The following is a 22,395-nucleotide window of genomic DNA, read 5'->3' as shown; positions in this document are numbered from 1 at the left end:
GCTGTGAAACGAAGAGGTTTGAATCATTCTGATTGGCTGGATGAGTTGAAGGACCTCTTGTCATGTGACCTTGTCCCACTTCCCATTGGCCCAATCAACTTCTTCGTTCTTCTGAAGCCTATCACCCCTACTGGGGTATTGGCCACTGACAGCAGATTGCCAGAGTCCAGAGTCCTCCGTCCTGGGGCAGTCTCTCCAGTTGTCCCAGGTGTATGGGGAACAAGTCTTTGGCCCCTTAGTTCCCTGTCGGGAGTGAGATTTTTTTTTTAGAGGTTAGCTGTACTTGTAACACGTACATCAAAGCACACAGTGAAACGTGCCGTTTACATCAGCAGCCAACACTGTCCGAGGATGTGCTGGGGGCAGCTGACGAGAGTCACCACACTTCCAGTGCCCACAAAGCTTGCCCATGACTCACTAACCCTAGCGCGTAAGTCTTTGGAACTGGAGCACCCGGAGGAAATCCATGCAGTCACGGGGAGAACTTGCAAACTCTTCACAGAGAGCAGCAGGAATTGAATCTGGCTCACTGGTGTTGTTAAACATGTTAGAGTTATGGAGAGGGTGTAGTACAGGTAAACAATAAGGTGAAAGGGCCACGACGAGGTAGACTGTGAGGTTAACGGTTCAGCTTTATTGTGTGACACGTCCATTCAAGAGTCTGATAACAGCGGGTTGAGAAGCCGCAGGTCTCGTGTGGGTGAGGGGTAGAATCCAGAGGGAGTTAGTGGGAATGTGGATCATAGAGAAAACCAGTAGGGTAATGGGATTCCTCTGTGGGCTAGAATAGACTGGATGGGCAGTGAATACAGATAACCCTATCACAAACCCCTCACCAGGAACACTCCTGCATACAGATAACGCACCTTTCAGAAGAGGCATAAACACTAAAGATTCTGGCAGGTGCTAGAAATCCAAAGCAACACATACACAGTAATGCCATTAGTTTCGAGGTAATTATGGAGAAAGGTAGGCCTGGTTCTAGGGTTGAGATCGTAAACTGGAGAAAGGCCAGTTTTGATCATCAGAACTGGCAAGTGTGGATTGGGACAGGCTGTTTTCTGGCAAAAGTCTTCTTGGTAAGTTGGAGGCTTTCAACAAGTCTAGGGAACTTTGGTTTTCAATGGATAATGAGGCCCTGGTTATGAAAGAAAAGGAGGTGCACAGCAGGTATATGCAAGCAGGAACAAATGAGGTGCTTATGCAGTACAAGAGATGCAGGAGAGCACTTGATAAAGGAATCAGGAGGGCTGAAAGAAGGCACAAGTTTGCCCTACCAGACAAGCTGAAGGGATCCTACAGATTTAAGAGCAAAAGGATTGCATGGGACAAAATTGGTCCTCTGAAAGATCAGAATGGCAATCCATGCGTGGAGACAAAAGAGACGGGGGCAATCCGAAAAGGATTTTTTGCATCTATTTATTTGGGAGTTAGACACCATTGGCAGCTGGGCTGTGTATTTGCTGGTGTTTAGAAGAAATGGGTGGGGGAGTGGGAATCTCATTGAAACCTGTCAAATATTAAAAAGCCTAGATAGAGTGGATGTGGAGAGGATGTTTCCTATAGTGGGGGGAGTCTAGGACCAGAGGACACAGATAGAGTGGATGTGGAGAGGATGTTTCCTATAGTGAGGGAGTCTGGGACCAGAGGACACAGATAGAGTGGATGTGGAGAGGATGTTTCCTATAGTGGGGGGAGTCTAGGACCAGAGGACACAGATAGAGTGGATGTGGAGAGGATGTTTCCTATAGTGAGGGAGTCTGGGACCAGAGGACACAGATAGAGTGGATGTGGAGAGGATGTTTCCTATAGTGAGGGAGTCTGGGACCAGAGGACACAGATAGAGTGGATGTGGAGAGGATGTTTCCTATAGTGGGGGAGTCTAGGAACAGAGGACACAGATAGAGTGGATGTGGAGAGGATGTTTCCTATAGTGGGGGAGTCTAGGACCAGAGGACACAGATAGAGTGGATGTGGAGAGGATGTTTCCTATAGTGGGGGAGTCTAGGAACAGAGGACACAGATAGAGTGGATGTGGAGAGGATGTTTCCTGTAGTGGGGGAGTCTGGGACCAGAGGACACAGATAGAGTGGACGTGGAGAGGATGTTTCCTACAGTGGCGGAGTCTAGGACCAGAGGGCACAGATAGAGTGGATGTGGAGAGGATGTTTCCTATAGTGGTGGAGTCTAGGACCAGAGGACACAGATAGAGTGGACGTGGAGAGGATGTTTCCTACAGTGGGGGAGTCTAGGACCAGAGGACACAGATAGAGTGGATGTGGAGAGGATGTTTCCTATAGTGGGGGAGTCTAGGACCAGAGGACACAGATAGAGTGGACATGGAGAGGATGTTTCCTATAGAGGGGGAGTCTAGGACCAGAGGACACAGCTAGAGTGGATGTGGAGAGGATGTTTCCTATAGTGGGGGAGTCTAGGACCAGAGGACACAGATAGAGTGGATGTGGAGAGGATGTTTCCTATAGTGGGGGAGTCTGGGACCAGAGGACACAGATAGAGTGGATGTGGAGAGGATGTTTCCTATAGTGGGGGAGTCTAGGACCAGAGGACACAGATAGAGCGGACATGGAGAGGATGTTTCCTATAGTGGGGGAGTCTAGGAACAGAGGACACAGATAGAGTGGATGTGGAGAGGATGTTTCCTGTAGTGGGGGAGTCTAGGACCAGAGGACACAGATAGAGTGGATGTGGAGAGGATGTTTCCTATAGTGGGGGAGTCTGGGACCAGAGGACACAGATAGAGTGGATGTGGAGAGGATGTTTCCTATAGTGGGGGAGTCTAGGACCAGAGGACACAGATAGAGTGGATGTGGAGAGGATGTTCCCTATAGTGGGGGAGTCTGGGACCAGAGGCCACAGATAGAGTGGATGTGGAGAGGATGTTTCCTATAGTGGGGGAGTCTAGGACCAGAGGGCACAGATAGAGTGGATGTGGAGAGGATGTTTCCTATAGTGGGGGAGTCTAGGACCAGAGGACACAGATAGAGTGGATGTGGAGAGGATGTTTCCTATAGTGGGGGAGTCTAGGACCAGAGGACACAGATAGAGCGGACATGGAGAGGATGTTTCCTATAGTGGGGGAGTCTAGGAACAGAGGGCACAGATAGAGTGGATGTGGAGAGGATGTTTCCTATAGTGGGGGAGTCTAGGACCAGAGGACACAGATAGAGTGGACGTGGAGAGGATGTTTCCTATAGTGGGGGTGTCTAGGACCAGAGGACAGACTCAGAATAGAAAGACATTCTTTAGAACAGAGATGAGGAGGAATCTCTCCAGACGGAGGGTGGTGAATCTCTGGAATTCGTTGAGGCTGTCACTGGGTACATTTAAGGCAGAGATTAGATCATAAAACATAGGAGCAGAATTAGACCCTTTGAGCCATCAAGTATGCCCATAATTTCATCTTGGCTAATTTATTTTCCTTCTCAACCCCATTCTCCCATAACCTTTGACACCCTGACAATTCAAGAATCTGTCAACGTCTGCTTTAAGCATATCCAATAGGTTTCAATGAGATCACGCCCCCCCCCCCCCACCATTCTTTAAACTCCAGTGAATACAGGCCCCGAGCTGTCCCAGCAAACATTCCTCATACATTAATCTTTTCATTCCTGGAATCGTTCTCGTGAACCTCCTCTGGACCCTCTCCAATGCCAGCACATCCTTTCTTAGATAAGGGGCCCAAGACTGCTCACAATACTCCAGGTGAGGCCTGATCAATGCCTTCGTAAGCCTCAGCATTACACCTTTGAATTTATATTCTCTTTCTCCTGAAATGAATGCTAATTTGCCATCAGACCTGTAACCCCTGGTGATTAAGAGAATAATGCCTGCAGAATCTTTTCTTTTGCCAAATTTCTGTCTTAGTCATTTTTTCCAACTTGATTTCTTCTCTCCGCCATTCCCTCCCTCTTGCCCCCATGCTGACCCGCCGGTTGCTAATGTAGGCAAAGATGGTAAGACTAACACTGCCTCACTCTGCTTCTGAACCTCTGCATGCTTTGGGTGTGAAGCTGGCCACTCTATCGCTGTTCTCTCGAGCCAGCGGCTACTTCAGTTGTCGATGCTTGTGAGTGTGAGCGTGTGTGGGTGGGTGTGAGGGTGTGTGAGCATTGAGCAAGTTCCACACTCCGCCCTCTGCCCCTCCTCCCAGCCTCCGCCGGCCGCCAGCGCTCCCGTTACCTGTCACTGTGCAGGTGATGGGCTCTGGCTCCGGGTGTCTGTTTGCAGCCGTTGGTCAGTGTGTGTAGGGAGAGTTAATGGCAGTGGAGGTTAGGGGCTGATTGTGCCTGGGCTGGTGCACACCGTGCTGGCCAGAGAACTCTTCTTACAGCAGACTTTCAAAATAAGTCTTGGTGGGAGTGCAGCAACTGGTTAGACGAAAAGTCACAGGAGCAGAATTAGACCTTTCTGCCCATCGAGCCCAGTCCACCATTCCATCATGGCTGATATAACCCCACTTTCCTGCCTTTTCCCCGTAACCTTTGAAGCCCTGACTAACCAAGATCCTATCAACCTCCGCTTTAAATGTACCCAATGTCTTGTCCTCCGCAGCCATCTGTGGCAATGAATTACACATATTCAGCATCCTTAGGCTAAAGAAATTCCTCCTCATCCCTGTTCTAAAGGAAGAAGAATAGCCCTTAACTCGGCAGTGGAGTTATCGGGGCACCGTCACGACGGTGTTTCCGTAGCAAGCTACTCTTGTTTTTACGAGGCTGAGTTGCTAGCTCGACGCTCAACCCGACTTGGATTCGAACTCGGGAACCTTCGCTCCGGAGTCCGGCGCTGATATTATTGCACCACCAAGTGGGACTGTTCAAAAGAGGAGTCTCTTTATTCTGAGGCTGTGCCCTCTGGTCCCGGACTCCCGCACTGTAGGAGACATCCTCTCCACATTCATTCTGTCCGGGCCTTTCAGTATTTGATAGATTTTGATGAGATCTCCCCTTATTCCCCTAAACTCCAGTGAGTACAGGGCCAGAACCATCAACCACCTTAAACCTTTCATTACAAGGATCATTCTCGTGAATCACCTCTGGACTATCTCCAATGCCAGCACATCTTTTGTTAGATAAGGGGCCCAAAAGGTCACCTGGACCAGATGGTATACATCCCAGGAAGAGTTGGCTGAAGACTGTGGAGGCATTAGTAATGATCTTTCAAGATTCATTAAATTCTGACATGGTTCGGGAGGAATGGAAAATTGTAAATGTCACGCCACTCTTCAAGAAAGGTGACAGGCAGAGGAAAGGAAATTATAGGCTGGTTAGTCTGTCATTCATGGTTGGGAAGATGTTGGAGCCAATTGTTAAGGATGTGGTTTTGGTGTACCTGGAGGCACAAGTTAAAATAGACCATAGTCAACATGGTTTCCTTAATCTTGCCCGACAAACTGTTTGGAATTCTTTGAAGAAGTAACAAGCAAGATAGACAAAGAACAATCGGTTGACGATGTGTACTTGGATTTTCAGAAGGCCTTTGACAAGGTGCCACACATGAGGCTGCTTAACAAGCTATGAGCCCACGGTATTACAGGAAAGTTACAGGCGTGGTAAAGTAGTGGCTGATTGGCAGGAGGCAAAAAGTGGAGCCTTTTCTGGTTGGCTGCTGGTGACTACTGGAGTTCCACGGGGTCTGTGTATGGACCACTTCTTCTCGCGTTATATGTCAGTGATTTGTATGATAGAATTGATGGCTTTGTGGTCAAGCTTGTGGACAAAATGAAGATATGTAGAGGGAGAAGCAGTTTTGAGGCTGCAGACGAACATGGACAGATTAGGAGAATGGACAAAAGTGGCAAATGGTGTTGGGGAGTGCATGGTAGAAGAAATAAAAGTGTACGCTATTTTCTAAATGGAGAAAAATTTAAAAATCTGAGTTACAAAGGGACTTGGGAGCCCTTGTGCAGGATTTCCTAAAGGTGGTAAGGAAGGCAAATGCAATGTTAGCATTCATTTAGAATATAAAAGCAGGGATGTAATGCAGAGGCTTTATAAACGCTGGTGAGGCCTCGCTTAGAGTACTGTGAGTGGGCTTGAGCACCTCATCTTAGAACGGATGTGCTGACATCGCAGAGGGTTCAAAGGAGGTTCACGAGAATCATTCCAGGATTGAAAGGCTGGAATCATTTTGTAGCTTTTCACAAATAAAGTGAAGTGAGGAATTTTATGTTTAGCAATAGCCATAACACGTTTTTTTGAACTCCAGATCCTACACCACTAAAGTGTGCAAAAAAAACCTTTTATGTAATAACACCATCCATGTCAGACCAGCCTCTCGGTGAACCCCCAACTCAATGGCAGTGTTTGTGAATTATGTACATTTCCCCCAATTACCTTTACCCTACTTCACACATTTACATTATCCTACGTAAGTCCCCCCCCCCCCCCCCAGAATTCACTAAACCGGCATTGTGAGCCTGCCTGGAACCAGGCTTGGGTTCGTTGGTCCATGCATGGAGGAACTGCAGGTGCCTCTGTCTCGTCCAGAGGTGCGTTGACACGCTTATGGTCACGTTGTGATGCCCGGGGCATGGCAGCGGGATACCGCAAATCTTGGTGAGCCAGTTTAAGGCAATCTACTGAAATACGTTCAGGTTTATCCCTCTTTCTCCCTGTTCCAAAACACCTTTGCAAGGGGGGCCTAAGGGGATGTTGGTGTGTATCATGGCAGATGAAAACAAACGAGGCAGGATGTAGGTCAACGAGAACCCAAGAGGGCTGTACGCCATGGTGGGAGGTAGGAGTAGGTGAGAAGGAATTGAGTTTACTGAGGAGGGGAGGAATGCTACTGAGAGGCCCGCTAGGCAGGCGTGGCACCAGGAACGAAATCACCTGGCACTCATAATGGCTGACCGCATACCAACTCAGCGGACGACTACAGGTCTGTGCTGTGCTTCCCAGTCCAAATGGCATGCACAGAAACTCTTCAGGGGCTAAATGGGGTTTTCACAGCTATTTTGAGAAAGTCCTCCAAGTGCACAGGTAAGCTGATGGTAGCTCCTGACTAGATCGACTTTGGAAAAAATTAACTTTCTGGCTAACTGTGCCGAAAAGTCTTGAATGTGTGGGACCGGGTAACAATGGGGAGTGGTGGCCTCGTTAAGGCATCAGTAATCATATGGGTGGCAACGACCATCGTGTTCAGGACCACATGGAGGGGTGAAACCCAGGGGCTATTTGACCGGCGTACAATTCCGATTGGCAAGCTGAGCCTTCGTGGTTATCAACTTTTCTGGGTCCAGTCTACCCACACGGCATGAGCTTCTGGGAATGTGGTGCTCCATCCTACGTTTTGGAACTGTGGTGGAGAATGTGGGCTTGGTGAGGTCTGGGAATTCACCCAGCAGTCGAGTAAACTCACGTGCGGTGCTGCACTTCCTAGCATTTGTACCAAAGTGAGCACGGTGAAACCACAGGATCGGCGTCATTTGTTGCACAGTCATAGGTGTCCTCATGTTGGGGGTTTGCTGACTACGCTTACTGAGGTAGAGAGAGGAGCAATGATGTACCGGATATACTGGCTTTGGAGGTGATGCAGAGGAGGTTCACCAGGTTGATTCCAGAGATGAGGGGGTTAGACTGTGAGGAGAGATTGAGTCGCCTGGGACTGTACTCGCTGGAATTCAGAAGAATTAGACGACATTTTATAGAAACAGATAAAAGGTTAGATAAATTCTTGCATAGTAGGGGAATTAAGAATTATAGGGAAAGGGCAGGTAGGTGGAGATGAGTCCATGGCCAAATCAGTCATGATCTTATTGAATGGCGGAGCAGGCTCGATGGGCCAGATGGCCGACTCCTGCCCGTTTCTTATGTTCTTATGCTCAGCTGAGTGTAGACTATCAGCCATTTTAGCAAGCCCCGGGTGCAATCTGTCCTGGGTGTATTAGGGAGGGCTACGTGAACTGGATCAGGCATTTGCTGCGTGAAGAATTCTTTAAAAATAAAACATGGATGGTGATTTCTCAGGAGAGACAGTATGTGGTCCATTAGCTCGGAAGGCCTAGTATTGGCAGGACCGGGTAAAGAGAGCACCTGTCTAGTGTGCTCAGATTACATTAATCCAAAGGTCTGTAAAAGGTGAGTTTTCAGCGATAGTGTTCAGGCAGGTGTTCCAGCAGACTCACCACTCTCACAGCCGTGGAGTTTCCGAGCGACACTACCACGTGGTAGAATTTAGTGTTGCCGGTGGAGATTCCTCACAGAGCAAACTAGGCCTTGGCTTGTACAAACCAAGTGACAACGTTTTGCTCCCAAAAGTCCTGCATTTCAAAGTGACTGTGTTGGCCGATGTGTTCGATAACTCAGGATCATCATAGAGCATCGTGGTCACCAATGTAGGCTTTCACAAGGAAAATGAAATGAGGCATTTTATGTATAATGAAACCCTCAACACAAAAACCTACACAACAACAGCGCGCTGAAAATCCTTTTATGTAATTACGTCATCATGGCAGCCTCTTAAAGTGAACCCCCAGCTCAATGTCGGTGGTGGTGAATTATATACAATTACGTTACCCTACAATATGAAGAGTGTTTGATGGCTCTGGGCCTCTGCTCACTGGAATTCCGAAGGGTGAGAGGTGACCTCATTAAAACCTATCAAATGGTGAAAGGCCTTGATAGAGAGGATGTTTCCTATGGTGGGAGTGTCTAAGACCAGAGGACACAGCCTCAGAATAGAGGAAGAGATAGATGAATTCTTGATTGGTCAGGGCATACAGGGTTATGGGGAGAAGGCAGAAGATTGGGGCTGAGAGAAAAATGGATCACTCATGAGCAGACTCGATGGGCCAAATGGGCTAATTCTGCTCCCATATCTTATGGTCTCAGAAATTTATTGAAACTTAAAATACAAACTTCAGAGATTTACAAGACTGGCAACAATTTCAAATTAGGAAGTGGTTTAACACTATCTATAAAACACTCAATTCCCCTGTGTATCCATAGTAACCACATGCTTCCTCTCAAAGGACACTTGAGTAAGAACCTAACCCCAGAAGTGAGCCAGTGTCCTCAGCTGCCTGCTACCTGGACCAGTCAGTGGCCATCTTGGCCAGGCCAAGGATCAAGCCCACTGGGACCACCCTCCCTCTATAAGGTGGAGACAGACCCCGAGTAACATGAAGCGTAGGTACAGGGTTCAGATTCAGACTTGGATTTGTCATCACTGACTTATATGAAAAAGAAGAAGAATAGCCCTTAACTCGGCAGTGGAGTTATCGGGGCACCGTCACGACGGTGTTTCCGTAGCAAGCTATTCTTGTTTTCACAAGGGCGAGTTGCCAGCTCAACGCTCAACCCGACTTGGATTCGAACTCGGGAACCTTCGCTCCAGAATCCGGCGCTGATAATATTTCACCACCAAGCGGGATACTAACTTACATGACGTGAACTTTATCATCTTAATGGAAATGGGTGTAGTCTAGGCTTTGAAATGAGTTTGACGGGACTGTTTGGGATTCAGTGAAGTGCCTTAATTCCACTCCAGTCCCTCGGGTTCCAAGGTCACGGAGAAGGTTGGTGTGGGGTCAGTAGACATTTCTACGGCTGGGCAGAGGATTATGAGTGAAGATGGAAGACCTTCTACTGGATCTCAGCACGCTCTCGATAAGTGGCCTTGAGATAGCTATGTCCCAAATGCTCCTTCACATCTTTGATTGCTCATAAGACATAGGAGCAAAATTAGGCCATTCATCCCATCGAGTCTGCTCTGCCATTCCATCATGGCTGATCTATTATACCTTTCAACCCCCATTCACCCCCGTAACCATTAACTAATCAAGAACCTATCAACCTCCTTGCTTACATCCGTGCTTTTATATTCTGCTGCTCTTGAAAGGAATGTTAACAATGCAAGATGGAGCTGACTCAGTGGGCTGACTGGCCTAATACTACTCCTGTGTCATGGTCCAGAGATTCCCAGAAGGAATGTACCGTCTGCGGGTGGGGCTTGGAGACACGAGGAACTGCCGATGCTGAAATCTGGAGCCACTTACACACACAAAGCTCTGGCAGAGCCCAGTAGGTCGAGCAGCATCTGTGTGGGTGGGGAGATGCCATCATTCCTCTCCGTAGCTGCTGCCTGAGCTGAGGTGTCTCTCCAGCGTTCTGTCTGTTGCCAGAACGTGGCAGATTGAGGAGCATCTGTTTGATGTGTAGTCACCCTGCGTCGGAACTGGCAAGGGAGATCACTTCATGAAGAGGGGCAAATCATAAGCACGAGAGATTCTGCAGATACTGGAGATGCAGAGCCACACACAGAGACTGCTGGAGGAACTCAGCGGGTCGGGCTGCATCCACGGAAATGAATGAACAGTCGCCATTTCAGGTTGAGGCCCTTCTTCAATCCGGACGAAGGGTCTCGGCACGAAACGTCAACAGTTTATTCATTCCTATAGATGCTGCCTGACCCGCTGAGTTCCTCCAGCTATCTATGTGTGTTGCTTATAAAGACGGAGAGCTCTTTAGTCCACTAGCCTGGCACAATAGTGTAGCAGCGTAATACCAGTGACCCACTAAAAAAAAGGAACAGATCGTGCAAACAGCAAAAAATGAGTGAATAACACACAGAATCTTAAGCATTGAACTGCAGGGGGTGCTCAAAGTGGTCTAGGAGTGTTCAGTCCAATGTAGTGTTGCGTGATTGACAGCTGCCACAGAGCTAGCCCCCTAAACAAATCATACAAAATAACAAAAAAAGAGTATCCAGCAAACCGAAACAATTAACATGGAATGCAGAGTCCTCCAAAATGAGAACACAGACACGAGCTGCAGTGTTAAAGTGAAGTTTATTGTCACCCGTACACGTCCACGTACGTACAGCTGAAAGAAAAAACAACTGCGGCAGTATCACATCAGAGACGAAACATTCACTAGAAAAACATAAATTATACAAAATTGTGCAAGGAAGACCACAAAGCACATTATGATGAGGGTTATAGAGAGGGTAAATGCAAGCAGGCTTTTTCCACTGAGGTTGTGGGTTAAGGGTGAAAGGGCAAAAACTTAGAAACATAGAAAATAGGTGCAGGAGTAGGCCATTCGGCCCTTCAAATGAGGGAAATGAGGAAAAACTTATCCAAATCATTGACAAACAACGTGAAAAGTAGTGGTCCCAATACTGACCCCTGAGGAACACCACTAGTCACCGACAGCCAACCGGAAAAGCCGCCTTTTATTCCCACTTGCCTCTTCCTGTCTGTGAGTATCTTTCCTGTAATGCCATAGGAGTTCATCTTAAGCAGCTTCATGTGTGGCACTTTATCAAATGTCTTCTGAAAATCTAAGTAAATGACATCCACTGCCTTTCCTTTGTCCACCCAGCTTGTTACTTCATCAATGAACTCTTAACAGATTTGTCAGGCAAGATTTCCCTTCACAGAAACCATGCTGACTTTACCTTATTTTGTCATTAGTCTCCAAGTACCCCGAAACCTCATACTCAATAATAGACTCCAACTCTTTCCCAGCCACTGAGGTTAGGCTAACTGGCCTATAATTTCCTTTTTTTTGCCTTCCTCCCTTCTTAAAGAGTGGAGTGACATTTGCAATTTTCCAGTCCTCTGGGACCATGGCAGAATCCAGTGATTCTTGAAAAATCATGACCAATGCATTCATTATCTCTTCAGCATCATCCCTCAGCATTCTGGGATGTAGTCCATCTGGCCCAGGTGACTTATCCACCTTAAGACCTTCGAGTTTGCCTAGCACTTTTTCCTTTGTAATAGCAATGTCACTCACTCCTGCTCCCTGACACTCACAGACCTCTGGCACACTGCTCGTGTCTTCCACTGTGAAGACAGATGCAAAGTACCCATCAAGTTCATCTGCCATTTCTTTGTACCCCGTTACTACCTCACCAGCATCATTTTCTAGTGTCCAATATCAACTCTCGCCTCCCTTTTACCCTTTATATAGAATAAGGTAGAATGAAATGAAACAATAACAAACAGAATAAAGTGTAAATGCTACTGAAGAAGTGTAGTGCAGGTAAACTATAAATTGCAAAGTCATAAGAGTTAATTTTATATTTCAAGAGACTGATAGCAGTGGGGTGGAGACTGTCCTTGATCCCAGTGGCACATGCTTTCACTTTTGTGTATCTTCTGCCCAGTGGGAGTGGAGATGGGAGAGAGCGTCCAGGGTGAATGGGGTCTTTCATTATGCTGACTGCTTTACTGAGGCAGTGAGATGTGCAGACAGAGTCCATGGAGGGGAGGCCGGTTTCTGTGACTGTGTCCACAACTCTCTGCAGTTTCTCGCAGTCACACGGTTGCCGTACCAAGCTAAGCTTCATCCAGACTGAATGGGTTCTTGCTTCTCTCATGCAGTCGTACACAAGAGAGACGATCTGTTCAGCCAAGCTTGTCCATGCTGACTTTGTTGCTTAATGAGCTACCTGCATTTGGCTCAAAGCTCTCTGAACCTCTCCATTCCATGTACTTATCCAGATGGCTTTTAAACATTGCTAATGTGTCCACCTCAGCCATTAATTGCTGGAAGCTCATTGCAAATCTTCCAGAAAAAAAATGCTTTTTAAGGTAAAGTGTAGTAAAAGTTCAAAGCAAATTTAAATTCACTGTATACAACCCTGAGTTTTCTTGCTGTATTTACATTAAATGCAAGCAACACACCCAATAGGGTGGACAGTGTGCAAAAGACAACAAACTGTGCAAACAGAAAGGAAGAGAAAGAAACTAATTAAAAAAAAAACAATAAATATAAAGAACATGAGATGAAGAGCCCTTCAAAGTGAGTCCGTAGGTTTTGGGAACATTCCAGGAATGTGGCAAGTGAAGTTGAGTGCAGTTCTCTCCTCTGGTTCAAGAGCTTGTTAGTTTAGGGGTAATAACTGTTCCTGAACCTAGTGGTGTGGCATCCGAGGATTACATACCTTCTTCTTAATGCCAACAACAAGAAGAGAAAACAGGTTTTGATAAAAAACATTCTATGTCTCACTTGTGCTCCTCAATTCCAGCCATTCCGCTCCAATTCCCCAAATCCCACAAACCTCTTGATGATCCTGCTACACTTCCTCACAGTGGTCCTGAAAAGTTATCCCAAAGAAGTGTACAAAAATAATCAGTTTGCTGTGGAAATTGGACTGAAGACAGTCTGACATTAACAGCCCTGCAGAAGGAATATCTTCAGTTTCTGTGAATTTTTGACTTGCAGTTTGCCAAAGAAGCACCCGCCAGGTCTCCAGAAGTTCTCAGCTCATTGGTGTCACTCTGCTTTCTCACTGCAGCACAGCACAGGCCCTTTGGCCCACCACGTTGTGCTGACCCTTTTTATCTACTGTAACATCAATCCCTCCCTCCCTTCCTACACAGCTCTCCACTTTGCTCTCATCTACTGTATGTGCCTATCTAAGTTCTTTAAATGTCCCTAATGTGTCTGCTTCTACTACCACCCTACATACCCTTAACTCTCTGAAGCTACCACTGAATTCCCCCTCTATTTTCCCCCAGTCACCTTCCTGATTCTAGCCATTTCTCATAGAGTGATGGGGCACTACAGCATAGAAACAGGCCCTTTGGTCCAACCCTAGTCCATGCCCAACTACTGTACTGGCCTAGACCTGCCCTCCATACCCTCCTATCCTTGTACCTATCCAAACTTCTTTTAAATATTGACATCGAAGCCACATCCACCACTTCTGCTGGCAGCTCATGCCACATTCTCAGTGCCCTCTGAGTGAAGAAGTTCCCCCTCGTGTTCCCTTTAAGTATTTCACCTTGCACCCTTAACCCACGACCTCTAGTTCTGGTCCACCCAAACCCAGTGGGAAAAGCCTGTTTGCGTTTACCTCTCATCATTTAGTACACCTCTATCAAATCTCCCCTCATTCTCTGACTCCTAACCTGTTCAACCTCTCCCTGTAACTCAGGTCCTGGCAACATCCTTGTAAATTATCTCTGCACTCTTTCAATCTTACTTACATCTCTCCTGTAGGTAGGTGACCAAAACTGCACAAAATACTCCAAATTAGGCCCCACCAATGTCTTAAACAATTCCAACATAACATCCCATCTCCTGTACCTAATACGCTGGTCTATGAAGGCCAATGTGTCAAAAGCTGTCTTTACAACCCTGTGAGGCCGCTTTCATGGAATTATGGATCTGTATTCGCAGATCCCTGTCGACCGCTCTCCTCAGTGTCCTATCATTCACTGCGTAAGTCCTATGCTGGTTTCCCTCCAAAACTGCAACACCTCACACGTGTCTGCATTAAGTTCCATCTGCCATTTTCCCAGCTGGTCCAAATCTCACTGCAAGCTCTGATAGTCTTCCTCACCGTCCACGACACCCACAACCTTGGTGCCATCTGCTGATCTAGATAACCACATTATCATCAAGATCATTAATAAAGCTGACGAATAATGGGCCCCTCACCAATCCCTATGTCACACCATTGGTCAATGGCCTTCAGTCAGTGAAGCAATCCCTGACTTCTCACATAATTAGTCAATTTCTAATCCAATTCACTAGCTCATTCTGAATGCCGTTCTGTGCTGTACCGTTCTGTTCTATGTTCTAATCCCCCCCACCCCGCCCAAACCCAGATTCTTTACATTCATAATTGTTCCTTTTCTTTTACCCCCCTTCTCTGGGGTTTAATTCGTCTGTTGTCTTATTCTCACTCTAGGACCTGACAGCTTTGGCCAAAGAGTTGCGGGAGCTTCGCAATGAGGAGACCAGCCGCCCCCCCATCAAAGTCACTGACTACTCCTCGTCCAGCGAAGAGTCAGAGAGCAGCGATGAGGAGGAGGAGGAAGAGGAGGAGGAAGATGGAGAAAATGAGGCACAGGATGGGACCGTTCCAGTCAGTGACATCCCCAGAATAATGTAAGGGAAATCTTAAATATCTTCCCCAACCCTACACCCACCATCCAGTCATGGATAATGGGTTCAGAAGTGACCATAAGACATGGGAACAGAATTGGGCCATTCAGCCCATCGAGTCTTCTGCCATTTCATCATGGCTGATTATTATCTCTCTCAGCCCCATTTGACACCCTGACTAATCAGATTCACCACCATCTGCCTAAACAAATTCCTACTCATCTCTGTTCTAGAGGGACATCCCACTTTTCTGAGGCTGTGCCCTCTGGTCCTAGACCACCCCCACCGTTGAAAACACCCATTGCATGCCCACTCTATCTAGGCCTTTCAATGTTCAGTGAGATCCCCCCTCATTCTACTAAACTCCGGTGATTACAGGCCCAGAGCCATCAAACACTCCTCATACATTAACCCTTTCATTCCTGGGATATTCCTGGAACGAGAGGCCCGAGGCTGTGCTGGTATCCCTGTGGGTGCTGTCCACCCTGATGGTGCAGGAACGAGAGGCCCGAGGCTGTGCTGGTATCCCTGTGGGTGCTGTCCACCCTGACATGGTGCAGGAACGAGAGGCCCGAGGCTGTGCTGGTACCCCTGTGGGTGCTCTCCACCCTGACATGGTGCAGGACCGAGAGGCCCAAGGCTGTGCTGGTATCCCTGTGGGTGCTCTCCACCCTGATGGCGCAGGAACGAGAGGCCCGAGGCTGTGCTGGTATCCCTGTGGGTGCTCTCCACCCTGACATGGTGCAGGACCGAGAGGCCCGAGGCTGTGCTGGTATCCCTGTGGGTGCTCTCCACCCTGACATGGTGCAGGAACGAGAGGCCCGAGGCTGTGCTGGTATCCCTGTGGGTGCTCTCCACCCTGACATGGCGCAGGAACGAGAGGCCCGAGGCTGTATTGGTACCCCTGTGGGTGCTCTCCACCCTGACATGGTGCAGGAACGAGAGGCCCGAGGCTGTGCTGGTATCCCTGTGGGTGCTCTCCACCTTGACATGGCGCAGGAACGAGAGGCCCGAGGCTGTGCTGGTATCCCTGTGGGTGCTGTCCACCCTGACATGGTGCAGGAACGAGAGGCCCGAGGCTGTGCTGGTATCCCTGTGGGTACTCTCCACCCTGGTGGCGCAGGAACGAGAGGCCCGAGGCTGTGTTGGTATCCCTGTGGGTGCTCTCCACCCTGACATGGTGCAGGAAGGAGAGGCCCGAGGCTGTGCTGGTATCCCTTGGGTGCTCTCCACCCTGATGGTGCAGGAACGAGAGGCCCGAGGCTGTGTTGGTACCCCTGTGGGTGCTGTCCACCCTGACATGGTGCAGGAACGAGAGGCCCGAGGCTGTGTTGGTATCCCTCTGGGTGCTGTCCACCCTGACATGGTGCAGGAACGAGAGGCCCGAGGCTGTGCTGGTATCCCTGTGGGTACTCTCCACCCTGATGGCGCAGGAACGAGAGGCCCGAGGCTGTGCTGGTATCCCTCTGGGTGCTGTCCACCCTGACATGGTGCAGGAACGAGAGGCCCGAGGCTGTGCTGGTATCCCTGTGGGTGCTGTCCACCCTGATGGCGCAGGAACGAGAGGCCCGAGGCTGTGCTGGTATCCCTGTGGGTGCTGTCCACCCTGACATGGTGCAGGAACGAGAGGCCCGAGGCTGTGCTGGTATCCCTGTGGGTGCTGTCCACCCTGACATGGTGCAGGAACGAGAGGCCCGAGGCTGTGCTGGTATCCCTGTGGGTGCTGTCCACCCTGACATGGTGCAGGAAGGAGAATTTGAATGGAGATTACTCTGGAGGGCTGTGATGAGATGACTGGTTTGGAATGAAGGCCCTAAGGACTGCCTCAGGACTGCTCATTTGGGGCTGCACTGTTAGCTTACTACTATTACAGGGCCATGGTTCAATTCCCACCGCTATCTGTAAGGAGTTTGTTCATTCTTCCAGTGACCAGTAGATCTCCTCCAGGTGCTCTGGTTTCCTCCAACAGGCCACAGACTTACTGGTTTGTAGGTCTGAAGATAATGATTTAGGGTAGAATGGTAGTCCAACAGTTAGTGTAATGCTTTACAGAAACAGTGACCCAAGTTCAATTCCACAGTTGCCAACTCGCTCAACCCACCCTCATAAGACATGCCCTCGAATCCAGGCAGCATCTTGGTAAATCTCCTCTGCACCCTCTCTAATCCAGGCAGCATCCTTCCTATAATGAGGCGACCAGAACTTGAAGACAATATCCCAAATGTGATGGATTAAGTAGAATTACTGTCATTATAACCACAGTAACTGCATATCAACGGTCTTTACCTCTGCATTCTCTCCCCCTTTGTTGTCTCTCATTTCCATCCTCGTCGTCACCCCTCCATGGTCCTCCGTGTGTAGCTTTTGATTCTGGCTCTTCAACTTGCAGGCCCACCTCTGCGTCCAGCGGCACTGACCAGTACAATAAAGGATTTGGCGTGGGGCAGGTGGCAGTGTGTGAGGGACCCTTGTCATCCGACCTGTACAGAAACCCTTCCGGAGATGGAACCCTGATCATCCGCGAGGTACGTGCCCGATCAGTAGGCTCAGGAATCGAGCGACAAAGATCTCTTTGCAGACGGTTGGTGTAAGAAACAAATAAAACCTCTTGTTCATCTCAATGTGTAAGAGAGAACCCGGAGTTCAGAGAGTTCAGGGCACCAGTGGAGCCAAGAGAGTCTGAATCAAGTTTACTTGCTTTGATATAGGTCGTGAAATTTGTTGTTTTGCAGCAGCAGTACATAAAAATTACTATAAGTTATAATACCAAACATGAAAGATAAATAATCAGTGCAAAAAAGAACACAAGGGTGAGGAAGGTCATGGGTTCAATGTCAATTCAGAAATCGGATGGCAGAGAGGAAGAAGCTGTTCCTGAATCATTGAGTGTGTGTCTTACCCTTCAAAAGTGTAACACACACCAGTCTTCACAGAAGGATCAGGAGTGGAAAGAGTGGGCCATTTCAAGTTCCTGGGTGTCAACATCTCCAGGTCCTAACCCAGACCCAGCGTATCAATGCAGCTACAGAGATGGTGTGACAGTGGCAGTACTTCAGTCGGAGTTCGAGCGGGTTTGGTTTGTCACATAAAGCACTTTTAAATTACTACACATGCATTATGGAGAGTTTTATAACTGGCTACAGCACTGTCTGGTATGGGGGGAGGGGATCTACTGCACAGGGTGGAAGTAAGCTGCAGAGATTTGTAAACATAGTCAGCTCCATCATGGACATTAGCTTCCGTAGTATCCAGTGATGCCTCAAAGACCCCCACCACACAGGACGTGCTTTCTTCTCATTGCTACCATCAGGGAGGAGGTACTGAAGCCTGAAGATACACACACAATGATTCAGGAACAGCTTCTTCCCTTCTGCCATCTGATTTCTGAATGGACAACGAACCCATGAAACTATCCTTTTTTAATTTCTGTTTTTGCATTACTTATTTAATTTAATGTGCTGTAATTCATGTTTTTTCTGTTATCATGTATTGCAATGTCAACAAATGTCACGACATGCCAGGGATATTAAACCTGGTTCTGATTCCTGTACCTCCTCCCTGATGGTAGCAATGCGAAAAGGGCGTGTCCTGGGTGAAGGGAAGCTCTTTAATGATGGACGCCACTTTCTGAGGCATCCCCTTCGAAGATGTCCTCATTGTTGGGGAGACTGGTGCCCATAATGGAGCTGGCTGGGTTAACAACTTTCTGCAGCTTTTTCCGATCCTGTGGAGTGGTCCCTCCATAGCAGAGGGTGATGAAACCCTCAGCGTACACCTGTAGAAGTTTGCAAGAGGACCATACCGAGGCAATGCCCTCAGTGAGGTGAGCCCAGCAGAGCACACCTTCCCAGGTGGTATTGTATTGGGTACACCTCATTGAGGGCTTCAGCTGGGGAGAGAGATGGTTTGGGTGAGTGGAACGGCAGGGGCTGGGGAGAATGAGAAAAGGCAGTGTGAAGTAAATGGCTGCCGTTTTCACACTCCTGCCATCTCTGATACTGAATCAAAGGATCAGGTTTAATACCACTTATATCATGAAATTTGTTTTATGGGGCAGAAAAATACATAAAAATTACTATAAACTGCAGTATGAAATATATAAAAATAATAAATAAGTAGTGCTAAAGCAGAGCAAAATAGTGAGGTAGTGTTCTTGGATTTATGGACTGTTCAGAAACCGGATGGTGGAAGGGATGAAGCTGTTCTTAATGAGACATCGTCGGTAATTGTTTTTTTAATTGTCATGTATACTGAGATACAGTGAAAAGATTTTGTTTGCATGCTTTACTGGCTGATTGTTCTCTACGTAAGGTTATCAAGGTTGTAGACAGAATGAGACAAGTTTAATATCGCTGGCATATGTCGTAAAATTTATTGTTGTGTGGCAGTATATATAAATTAAATGAGTAGTGCAAAAGGTAGCAAATGGAACAGTGAAGTAGTACAAAGGGGAAAACCAGGATAAAGTGTTACAGAGAAAGTGCAGGCAGGCAGGCGGGCGGTGACAAGGTTGGTTGAAAGATCAATAGTTCATCTGTATTCTATACAAGGTTTGTTTGAAGCTGCCCTTGAGCCTGGGGAAGCTCTTGGTTTTTACTGGAGCTCTTATCGCACAGGCAGGACCTTACAATCTGGCCAGATGTGCTCCCAAACAAAAGAGATTCTGCAGATGTTGGAGATCCAAAATAACACACACAAAATGATGGAGGAACTCAACAGGCCAGGCAGCATCTATGGAAAAGAGTGAACAGTTGACTTTTTGGGCAAAGATCCATCAGAAGGATTGGATAAAAAAGAAGAGGAGTCAGAGTTAGAAGGCGGGAGGGGGGTGAAGGGCGAAGTAAAGAGCTGGGAAGTCGATTGGTGAAAGAGATAGAGGGCTGGTGAAGAGGAAATCTGATAGGAAAGGACAGAAGGCCATGGAAGAAAGAAATGGGGAGGAGCACCAGAGGGAGGTGGTGGGCAGGTAATGAGAAAGGTGAAAGAGGGAAACAGGAATGGGGAGTGGTGAAGTGGGGGGAAGGAGGTGTGGCTTTACCGGAAATTCAAGAAATGAATGTTCATGTCATCAGGTTGGAGGCTACCCAGACAGAATACAAGGTGACAGGTGAGACCAGGTGAGGGGAAGGTGGGAGGGTGGGATGCAGTAAGGAGCTGGCTGGTGACATGTGGAAGAGGTAAAGAGCTGGAGAGGAAGGAATCTGATAGGAGAGGAGAGTGGACCATGGGAGAAAGGGGGGGAGGAGGGGACACCCGGGGGAGGTGATGGGTGGGAAAGGTAAAGAGCTGGAGAGGAAGGAATCTGATAGGAGAGGAGAGTGGACCATGGGAGAAAGGGGGGGAGGAGGGGACACCCGGGGGAGGTGATGGGTGGGAAAGGTAAAGGGCTGGAGAGGAAGGAATCTGATAGGAGAGGAGAGTGGACCATGGGAGAAAGGGGGGGAGGAGGGGACACCCGGGGGAGGTGATGGATGGGAAAGGTAAAGGGCTGGAGAGGAAGGAATCTGATAGGAGAGGAGAGTGGACCATGGGAGAAAGGGGGGGAGGAGGGGACACCCGGGGGAGGTGATGGGTGGGAAAGGTAAAGAGCTGGAGAGGAAGGAATCTGATAGGAGAGGAGAGTGGACCATGGGAGAAAGGGGGGGAGGAGGGGACACCCGGGGGAGGTGATGGGTGGGAAAGGTAAAGGGCTGGAGAGGAAGGAATCTGATAGGAGAGGAGAGTGGACCATGGGAGAAAGGGGGGGAGGAGGGGACACCCGGGGGAGGTGATGGATGGGAAAGGTAAAGGGCTGGAGAGGAAGGAATCTGATAGGAGAGGAGAGTGGACCATGGGAGAAAGGGGGGGAGGAGGGGACACCCGGGGGAGGTGATGGGTGGGAAAGGTAAAGGGCTGGAGAGGAAGGAATCTGATAGGAGAGGAGAGTGGACCATGGGAGAAAGGGGGGGAGGAGGGGACACCCGGGGGAGGTGATGGGTGGGAAAGGTAAAGGGCTGGAGAGGAAGGAATCTGATAGGTGAGGAGAGTGGACCATGGGAGAAAGGGGGGGAGGAGGGGACACCCAGGGGAGGTGATGGGTGGGAAAGGTAAAGGGCTGGAGAGGAAGGAATCTGATAGGAGAGGAGAGTGGACCATGGGAGAAAGGGGGGGGAGGAGGGGACACCCGGGGGAGGTGATGGTGGGAAAGGTAAAGGGCTGGAGAGGAAGGAATCTAATAGGAGAGGAGGAGGGCCACTGGATTTAAGTGATTCACTGTTATGGAGAAGAGAAGGGGTAAGACAGGAGACAGAATGGGGCAGGGATAAGGAGAGAAGGGGGAGGGGGAGGAAGTTACTGGAAGTCTGAGATGTGTTTCTGTGGACTCTGCTGATGCTTGGTTGCTCAGTTCATGCTGGTCTTGGAAGGCAGCTACGTGATTGTCACCTCAGCTATGTTGTATACTGTTAATAGAATCATTGAATCTTACAGCACAGAAAGAGGCCACTCAGCCCATCATTGCTGGCTCAGCTCTTTGAAAGAGTTCTTCAGCCACAGCCCTGCAACATTTCACTTCCCAATATTTACTCCCAATCCTTTAGGGCGTTCCTCTTGAGTCAGCTCTCCCCACCATCACAGGCAGCTGATCTGTCATCACAGAAGCTCATAATGTAAAAATACCATAAATGCCGAAAATCTGCAGTGAGACAGAAACACTCAGCAGGTCAGGCAGCATCTGTGGGGAGGGAAAGACAGAGTTAGCATTTCAGGTCAGAACTTTGAAAGAGAAAGAAGGTTTTGGGCATTGCGGTAGCGTAGTCATTAGCACAACATTATTACAGAATTCGGAGTTCAATTCCGGCTCCGTCTGTAAGGAGTTTGAATGTTTCTCCCTGTGAGTACAGGAGTTCCCTTCGGGTGCTCCGGTTTCCTCCCACAGTCCAAACGACATGCTTGTTAGCAGGTTAGTTGGTCATTGTAAACTGTTCTGTGATTAGGCTAGGGTTAAATAGATGGGTTGCTGGTTGGAAGGGCCTGCTGCACACGGAGGATGTCCAGAACAGTGAATTCTTGTTCATCCTTCCCTTAAATAAGCACCAACGGAGATTCTAGCACGAGGACATCCCTGGTGTTCCATACTTTTTTATTTGAGATACAACATGAAACAGGCAGCGCAATGAGCCACACCATCCAGCAGCCCCCTGAATTAACCCTAGCCTAGTCCGAACAATGACTAATTAACCTGGTACGTCTTTGGACTGCAGGAGGAAACCAGAGCACCCGGAGGAAACCCACGCAGTTCTTGGGAAAATGTTTAAACTCATTACAGATGGCGCCAGAATTGAACTCTGAACTCTGAAATGCCACGGGATGTAATAGTGTTGCACTAACTGCTACGCTACTGTGACACGTCAGCAACATTTCCTCCGCTCACTGTCCCAGTTAGACCTAGGAGCGGAATTAGGCCATTCTTCCCATCAAGCGTGTTCCGTATTGGCTGGCATTCCAGTGGAGGATCGTTGACATGAGATTTGAACTCTGACTCACC

The 22,395-nt window shown here is 48.4% G+C and overlaps 1 protein-coding gene across 6 annotated transcripts in view; it reads left to right on the top strand.

Annotated features, from left to right (window-relative positions):
* Positions 1-22,395, top strand: part of LOC140725815 (TRAF2 and NCK-interacting protein kinase-like) — a 194,972-nt gene that overhangs the window by 98,591 nt on the left and 73,986 nt on the right. For all 6 annotated transcript variants that reach the window (XM_073041799.1, XM_073041797.1, XM_073041798.1 and 3 more), the window contains 2 exons: positions 14,674-14,873; positions 17,260-17,395. In XM_073041799.1, the coding sequence (XP_072897900.1) occupies positions 14,674-14,873; positions 17,260-17,395 (336 nt within the window). The remainder of the gene's footprint in view (positions 1-14,673; positions 14,874-17,259; positions 17,396-22,395) is intronic.

The sequence above is a fragment of the Hemitrygon akajei genome, chromosome 3 (assembly GCF_048418815.1).
Source record: "Hemitrygon akajei chromosome 3, sHemAka1.3, whole genome shotgun sequence".
In the NCBI taxonomy this organism is placed as follows: domain Eukaryota; kingdom Metazoa; phylum Chordata; class Chondrichthyes; order Myliobatiformes; family Dasyatidae; genus Hemitrygon; species Hemitrygon akajei.
The sequence above is the reverse complement of the archived record's forward strand: the minus strand, read 5'-3'. Positions and strand labels throughout refer to the sequence as shown.